This window comes from Ciconia boyciana, chromosome 10, assembly GCF_034638445.1.
Source record: "Ciconia boyciana chromosome 10, ASM3463844v1, whole genome shotgun sequence".
NCBI classification, from domain to species: Eukaryota; Metazoa; Chordata; class Aves; order Ciconiiformes; family Ciconiidae; genus Ciconia; species Ciconia boyciana.
The window spans coordinates 30251702-30260682 of record NC_132943.1 but is presented as its reverse complement, the minus strand read 5'-3'; the positions used below and the strand labels follow the sequence as shown (position 1 = coordinate 30260682).

The 8981-nt window shown below is 38.9% G+C and overlaps 1 protein-coding gene across 8 annotated transcripts in view; it reads right to left on the bottom strand.

The window, feature by feature from the left end:
- Positions 1–516: 516 nt before the first annotated feature.
- The window catches only part of ADAM23 (ADAM metallopeptidase domain 23), an 82071-nt gene continuing 73606 nt past the window's right edge, over positions 517–8981 (bottom strand). For 3 of the 8 annotated variants that reach the window (XM_072873903.1, XM_072873901.1, XM_072873902.1), the window contains 2 exons: positions 4041–4134; positions 517–704 (listed from right to left, as the gene is read on the bottom strand). In XM_072873903.1, the coding sequence (XP_072730004.1) occupies positions 521–704; positions 4041–4134 (278 nt within the window). In that variant the 3' untranslated portion in view covers positions 517–520. Of the gene's footprint in view, positions 705–825; positions 4135–8365; positions 8421–8981 lie in introns of those variants that run through there. The other 5 variants (XM_072873910.1, XM_072873907.1, XM_072873908.1 and 2 more) reach the window with 5 other exon arrangements.

Below are 8981 nucleotides of genomic sequence, written 5' to 3'. Positions count from 1 at the left end.
TTCATATGCTGCAAAACGCTTAACTCCTATTTTAGGAATGACTGTCTACTATAACTATAGCCCAAATGTTGCATGTTCATATTGAGTTCATAGATAAATCCTCCTACATTCAAATGACAGGAAACAAAAGTGGATGATAGTGGATCCATTAATGACAGCGTTCCCTCACTCTGTAGTTCTAAACGAGAGGCATGCTTTCCTACATAACCTTGGGAGTCATTAACACAAAAGTGTATTTTGTTTCCCTGGCTGGAGCTGGAGAAAGCAAAGAAATAGCGGTAGTTATTTGGTAACTGTGTCATGCAGGCTTTTAGTTTTCCCAAGCTGGCTTCACTAGAGTTAGTCTGGCAAAAAAACAAAACGGGAAACTGCGTTTCATTCAGTAATCCATTAAAATGATGACCATATTATTTGGTTATTATGAGGCCTTCAAAATATTTTTTAAATAATTACATCATTTTAGACTTTTTGTAATTACGTAATTCAGATTTTTGAACTGCAAAAGGCTTCCCTCAACTAACTAATGCATGCAGGTCTCACTCAACTCGGTGAAGCCAGCAGATGGGAGCGGGGCAGGCCCAGCAACCCTCCTTCTGTACGCCTGCTCAGCCCTGGGTGCTGAGGTGCTGGTCCCACGCATGTCGGAAAGCCTGTGTGCAGCGTCCTCAGAACCTCGCTGCGAGATGGGACACAGTTCAAGAGATCTTCAACAAAAGAAAACTCCAGTCAATTTCTACTCCTATAAAGGCGGTGATATCTTGAACACAGAAATTAAATAAAATGGAGAGAATAAATAAGGAAAAAATGATTGAAAATTAAAAACTACTCCATTCCATGTTCACGATGTTTTTAATACTCATCTTGCTAAGATGCAGAACAAGGACTATCGAAACTCCATTCATTAGCAGCCAACAAGATATGAATGAGTATTAACTTCAAACAAAAACTGATTTATAACATCAAGTTGTGCACTTAAAAAAATAATTACAAATCATTTTTTAAAGGAAGAGTAACAGTGGAAGCAATAATGAATATAAAACATGACTGATTAGGCTTAAAACATAACTTCAAGTATTCTATGGCATTTCCTCAGACATTTGTCTTGAACTTGTTTGTGCAATACCTATCTTTGCATAGTAAAGAAAAATTGGCTAAACTCCAGCCTTAAGTAATCTGTGCCTTTTAACATGCACCTATACAGCTGTTGATTTGTCTAGCAGACTTCTCTTTTTTAGGAGGATCAGATCAAATCAGTGAGATCATGCAGCAAACGGGAACGAGCGATAGTTACCACAGTTTCTTGTCCAGATGAATAGATAAATAATGGAGCAAACGTATAGTGGATGAAAGGGAGGCAGTCCTGACCAGGTCTTCTTTTGATGACGCTTTGCAATGAACAAATTAACACTAAATGGATATGTATGTCCCAAAGCACAGCAAAGGCGGGATGCAGAAAATCAACACCTACCAAAACCAGTTTTTTTATTGTCTACCACCACAGAAAGTACTTCAGCCTGTACCTACTCTGAGCTGTGGTGTCACTTGCGTTGTGCACACGCAGGGCAGAAAGCAAATGTGTTCTTCCACATACACACAATGGCTGATGAGTGGAGCATAAATTCCATAATTCCTATGAAACTGCTGGTGTAAATAAAAAAGTTACTCCAGCACTGAACATATGTACATAGTAGTTGGGGACCACTGTGGTCTGATTTAAAACATCACATCACACACTAACAATGTTGTTTGTGAAATGCTTCTCAAAGGTTTATTACACAGGTAGTTTATCTATATCCAGGTGACTTATTTTAATTTTTGGTAACCACTAGTGTTTCTGTTGCAGGTTACACTTGCTCTGGAAGCAGAACCCTAACGAAGTTAGGGATTATGTTCCCAAGCAAAGTACCTTTAGAGGACAATAATACAGCTGCAACTGTTTTTGGTTTGCCATCAAAGTATTGTCACTAACTTCATTCTGCCTGAAGCCAGGCAGGAATTTTTCAGAATAAGATCTATAATGTATATCAGTGTTGACTACCTGTGTGCAGCACCTTTAACTCATAACGTAGCAAGTGTTAATGTGATTATGTTAAAGCTGTTTAAAAACATTTAATAATAACTGCCAACCAAAACAATATATTGCAGTTCTTTTGTGAGACTGTTTCTTGAACATTATCGTAATAAGAAATACAATTGAAATGAGATTTTGTAAGTCACAGGAAATCTGCATCATTTTCTTAAATGTTTTGGCTCTTAAAGCTAACTCAGGAAATGGATTTCCACTGAACAAAGATGGACTAAGTAGTGTAACTGGACTTCCGTTGTTACTAATATCCAACCTTTAAATTAAATCCAAAATTACAGAAGTTTTTAATTCTGATTATCAGATGCAGCAATGAAATTTTCAGGTCGCTTCACTTACATAAACCGAATTACCTAAGTTTCCAATCAAGATGAAAAGGATGAGCCAGACCATACAGCCCTGTACTTTAAGGGAGACCTAAACTAGACATCTTCGTACCTTTCTCAAGCCAGGCACGCCCAGGCTAGCCTGGTTACTAGGGGAACAGTACTGCTGCCCAGCACTTCTCTCCACAAATCTATGCTTGTAATTACTTTTAGATGCAGCTTGTGTACAACACACAACCCCCTGAAATTACAGGGGACTTTGCACACTTTGTGATGGTAACAAGCTACTAGTAGCCAAGGGTCAAGTATGAATTTTGCATTACGCTTTGAAGAGTGAGATGCATCAAAGAGATCCAGGGAGTGTGCTAGAAATGTCTGTCACTTGGCAAGCCAGTTTGGGTGGGTGGGCAGAAGGCAAGAGAAGAAGAGTAACTCGTTCCAAGCTTTTAACATTTTGTGAGTATTTTAAGGCTTATTTAAGTTTTTGTTTCACAGAATCTAAACAGGAAAAAAAGTAGCTATAGTGAAAAAAAAAACAACCCGCAACCTTGGCACTTCTGTGATTAGTTTGAGAGGGTTTCACTGATCTTACATTGTATTATGGAAAATCTGTATAACAGCCAAAAAAAAGTAATCCAGACTTATAGTCAATACATAGATATGCATTTATACATTTTAATTGGTTTTGGTTTCAAGCATACAAACTTTAGATCACATCTGTTTGGTGTCAGAACTCCCTGCATCTGCATGCTATTATCTGCCTTTTTTGAGCAAGCCCAGAACATCCGTTGTACAACATGCTACAGAAAAAAAGGGGAGCAAAAAAACCCAAAACCAAACCCAACATCAAAAATAGATTTACATAAAGAATAGAACCTTTTTATGTGGAAATCCTTTTCTCCAATATATATATTTATATATAATCTGTGAAAATGATACGTCAAAATCTTATTTCCATATTTACACTTTCTCCTTCTTGGAAAAATTACATCTGTCACTCAATAGCTTCCATACCCAACAGACTCCTGGCCCAGGAGACCAAAACAAGGTGGACAGCAAGCTCACAGAGCAGGGAACTCTGAAGTCCAGCAGCAGAATGCACTGCGTGGCTGGAAAAGCCATCAGAGCCTGGTATCAGCTTCCCCGTGGTTTGTATTGATTGGGCTGCAGATTCTGCTTGGGGGCAGCTTGCTAGCTTGGTTGTTTGTATGTGAGCCATGCAGGTTACCCTTTCAAAATTAGCTCCTCATGCCACTGGAGTTTGATAAGAAAAAGGAAGTCATGCGAACTCAAGTGAAGTGAGAGTGCCAGCAGGCTCGGAAAAAATCTTCTGCTACTTCATTGTTTTGGAACAGTTCTCTTATTGCACTTGGTCTGTGTGTCTTCTCCTTTGTTTGAGGAAAGAAAAAAAACCACCTGATTTTGAGATTTTGAAACAGTTTGCTTGTAACACTTGTCAGTTAATTTTAACAAGAGAAAGGTGAATGGAGGAAGTATTTCGAACTTATCTCCAAAAAGGACAGTCTTCTACCACCTCAAATCCTAACATCCCAACACTGTGTTTATAGTTAGTTTCTCATGTTCTTCCTGACTGATTTAGTTCCTGTGCAGCTACAGCAAAGACATCATACCCCAAATCCAGTAGTGCAAGAAGCAGCTTTTTGAATCGCATTTCTTCAGATAGGGCCTTGTTGACTTGGATCGAACCTTCGTTTTTTGACATTTCTTCCAGGTTGCATCAAAAGGAGATGAAAAGAGAAAAATGCAAGACATTAGTTAGATATAACAGGACCAAAGCCATTGCCAAGGTCATAGTAAAGTAAAAGGCTCACACTGAGACAGTTTAACAAGTAACTTTTCCAAGGGGTAACAATTTAAGGAATTTGGTTGCAGGCTTTCTGAAGCATAGTATCAAGTATTGGTTTCCTTATGCAGTTTAAAGATCATGCTGGCATACAGAATTCAATTATTTCTGCAGTACTTCAAGTGGTGCTCTAAATTTGTAGAAACTTTCAGCCCACAGTAACATGTGTGTCCGCTAGGCCGAGAAAGCATGCATATACCTAAAGGGAATGCGTCAGAAGTGCTAGTACTGGAAATACATAAGCACACAGAGACTTGAGTTCTCAGAGGAAGCGCTCATCTCTGGCTATACCAGAATACCAGAATTTAGTTTATGTATTCCAGTGTGACGAAAAAGTGAGTGTCTCTGTGACCTCTTACCACACTATTGACCATAAGTGCTGTGAATCTTAGTAAGGTGCAAAATATAGCAAAGACATTGTGTTCGAAGGAGACTGGACGGTTCTGTAAGTTGTGTGATTAGAATTTAATGGTGACGGTGGATAGCAAGCTGGTGGGAGATATCCAGTCTCCTGCGATACCGATATCCTATGTCAAACAGCAAGACATTAGGAAGCGACAACAAAAGTTGGGTGCAACCTCCCCAGTATCTGGCTTTATGTGGGGCATCAAGCAAGGGGCTCATGCATTTAGTTTTAACATTGGGCATATGCACCACTACCACCACCAAACTGACATGCAAAAAATACGGAACAGGAATTCATAAATTCCCTAAAGCTACATACCAACCCCACCAGCCAGGACTTTTTATTTTCTGCAGCCCTGCTAACTACTACCACTGCTACAATATTTATAAATATACTATACACAAGGTTTGCCTGGTCGTTTAAGAGACTAATGGATGTATGCAAAGGCAACTTATTTTTGAGAAGACTTCCAGAGACTGGTAATTCCTAGGCATCCTTTGTTTTGTTTTGTTTTCCTTGGGTACCAGTGCCTACGTTTTTGCAAGGTGAATGCTTAAGAATTGCTGGTTTCTTAAAGATCGCTATATTCATCTTTCAGTCATTTCCCCTCTAGGAGAACTGTACTAATGCTCCTTTGGAATTAGGCCGACATTACTTCAATATCTCAATCCATCCTCCTCTGCACTACAGGTAAATCTGAGATGAGCAAATTTATTTTTTCAGGCCAACTTGCAGAACTGCATGATAGGAAGTATGACTATAATATAACTTGGTTAAATGTGAGTTAAAACATGCTTTGCATCTGCTTGTCCTGCCAGTTTCAAAGGGGAAAGGACATGTCTGCTTCTCTCCCCCCTCCACCTCCCCCTTTAAATACTGGCTAGCATACTTGAATTCCAACACTACCGATGAGCAACTTATTAGTCAGTCCCCTTAAAACAAATCATCAATGCATGTAAAAAATCCAGATGACTTAACTTCTCCTCCTATTCTAGGGAAAGTACCATATTCCAGTTTGCTTGAAGAGGACAAGTCATTAAAATATACACTGAATTACATTCTGTTACCTGAGCTTATTTTAATTAAAGAAATGGACTTTGTAAGTCTTAGAACAAGGTGCAGAGGACAGATGCTATGCTAGCTTCCCAGTACAGCTCTTGTAACAAAACTCTTTTGACTTTTATCCTATCAAATCTTTTCTAACCTGATCTTCACCAGCGTAGAATTCCAGTAAGGACCATTCAGTTGTACGACAGCTCAGCCAGCTCCTGTGCTATGGGACAACAGGCAAAGTCTGCTGTGCCCTCGCCATGCATTCTGTGGTCTGTCCAAACCATGTATTTACTCGTTTCCTAGTTTTATCCAGCAGAAATACACACTTTGAGGAATAAGATACTAACCAAACCACTGCCTTTCTTCATTTAGGATATTCTGCTAACAGTGTTGTATGAAAAAGAAACATGTGAAGAACTAAAAGAACATGTAGCATACGAGCCTGAAATAGTCTCTGAAATACAGAACATCAGGTACCTTGTCAATAAGGGAACATAGTACACATGTGCAAAGCATTAACAAGAGCCTGCCACAGCTCTCTGCTGCAATCATGGCACTTCACAGAGGTAGGCAGTCAGGTGTTACACTGCAGGAATCAGAATTCTATTCTGATTCCCCGACCTGCTTTAACACCTTTGTCTCAAATTACCAACCATTTTAATACTAAAATGAAGACAGTAGTCTTACTTTAATCGGCAAATAGAACAAGTCTCTCTCTTCCCCAAGAAAATTACAATAAAAAGAAAGGAAACCAGGATATCTGCACCTCTTTATAGCTATGTATTACAGAAGTACAAGGTTCCTTTCAGTATGTGTCAGTAAAACGATAAGGCAGGGGGCAGAAGAGTCCTCTATGGAAGGACATGTAGGAGAATGATGCTGTTTCCTAGTTCTTTGTTGTTTTATGTGGAAGATCTCAGAACATTAACTTCTTTTTGCATTTAATGTTTTAATGCTACTTTAAATAATGAGCGTCAGCCTTTCAGTCTGTAATCCAACCAGAAAAAGTGTCTCTAACAAAAACAAAATTATAGGTGATTCTGAACCAAAAAAGCACACCATGCTACAGCACATTACTGCCTCTGTAACGTGGTTGTCTTTACAAATGAAAAATATTTCGGAAAAGAAAACTGGTTTCAAAAAAGGCTGGATGTATATATGAAATACCTTGCTGCTGTCCTCTGCGTTTTTTTTGCAACTAATTAGGAATGTGGTTACAGAGTATATTACCTGCAAATCTGTGCTGTGGTCTGTGATCACTTAAATACAAAGCTTTACTTAAGTAGTTAAAGATTTATCCAAACCCAGTATTTTAACCACTTCAAATAACTAATGTTTTCATAGGCATTCCTAAAGCATGGTTCAAATGCTGAAGAGGAGATTAAATAAATGACCTTTTGCTACAAAACTGATCCAAATTAACAAAATGAGGGACCAAAATTAGCAGCTTAAAATAAGACGTTGACATGCCACTTATTCTAGTAGTTTGGAAAAAAGTGAGAAAATATCTCACTTTTGATTCTAATGCTGATGTTTGCGTAGCGATTAATGTATTTAGGTCACGATCCATGCTTTATGGAAGTGCTGGTAAGGGACCGAAACCTCCTTCCTCACAAAGTTGCCATTAGCATTCCACTGCCTTATCTTGCAGAAACTGTTGGGGTCTAAATGCATCTGCACAGACCAGTTAAAAACTTGGCATCTGTAAGGACTAGGTAGGTCTTTGGTCCATCCGTTAATCTTCCATTAAAGGGACAGAAAACCCTGCAGCTCTTCAGATAAGAAACAAATGCTGGGAATAGAATTGTGCCTACAATCCACTCTTCTCTGTCAGCCACTTTTGCATTCTGATATAACAAGCAGCAGCTTTTCATATGCCTTTCCACATCACTTTTACTAGCATTGCCTCCTATCAGTGTTGCTTTATTACCAAAAATTGCTTGAATACTGTTAAAGCCAGCAACAAAAGCATTTAATTGGCTTATATTACTGCAGTAGCTTTGCAAAAGTAAGTGAATATATGCTAGAAAAAAAAGTGAGCATAGGCCCCTAAGACTGTGACTGCAGCCAAGGCACAGTACTACTCCTCCAGTGGTAAAAGTGTCCTTCCTGTAACAGTCCTATATTAAATTGTATATTGAAATCTTACACAGACTTGCTACATCAAAATGAACTTCACATTTCATGAATGCTGTACTTCTGTACATTACCCAGCAGAGTTCAGGTAGAAGTATGTAGGACTCCCTTACTGCAGTCTAAACACCAACAGCTTTAAAAGTACTATGCAAGGCTCAACTGAAGTAAAATCCTCCTCTTAAGAGAGTTTCCACCCACAGCCTTTAACTCTAAGCCACCTGAAACATGTAATGGGGGTTTACACCCCCTAAAATTGTCAGTTAACTTTTGTCTTTCCTATTATAGCCACACATTAACTTGATTAGAAAAATTAACCTAGGCTTCATTCTTGAAACGGGAAGGTTTTTGGTTTGTTTTTGTGTTGTGGTTTTTTGTTTGGTTTGGTTTTTTTACTTTGTTTCTCCAAACTTGCATTAAGCCTTCTTTTACAGTTCACCTCCAACCCCCACCCCCCGCCACCTCAGTTCATGAACAAAGTTTGCTTAGTTGCAGCTTACGTTTGATATGGACTTGACACCACAGTACCGTATGTTCATATGAACATCTGATAACCTGTGAAACAGAAATCACATCTCCCAGTTTGTAAAGCATTAGCTACCTTCTCTCATATTTGCAGAGACTAAACACATCACTTGCTTAAAAAGGAAAAGTTAAAATCCTCTTTATCCTCATCTGTCCCTCCAGATACATCTGAAGCAAAGTATCAGAGGGTCTACATGTGCTAGCCCTCTTTTGTATACAAGCTGAAAAGCCTTTTCATTTCCCCTCTGACCCCCAGAAGAAACATGCACTTCAAGCTGTGAGCTAGGCCAGGCCAGTGTATTTGAGGTTCTGCTACAGAATAAACATTTGTATCTTGCTCTTTTGAGAATACCAGCTTCAAGAGACATTTCTAATACAGATCCTTTATAGGGATAACAAGCTTCTACATTTGGGCAAACGAATGACACCAGGATGCAAAGCTGAACACTTGTGAGAGTAGTCTGAGAGCTGTGGAACACAAAGAAGAAATAAACAAATAAATACTGTATTGTTTTAGACAGGAAGGGATTCTTCTAAAGATCTGTGTCCATGCAAGTTCTCAAGCATAGGCGTCCCCTGTCAGCAGCCAGA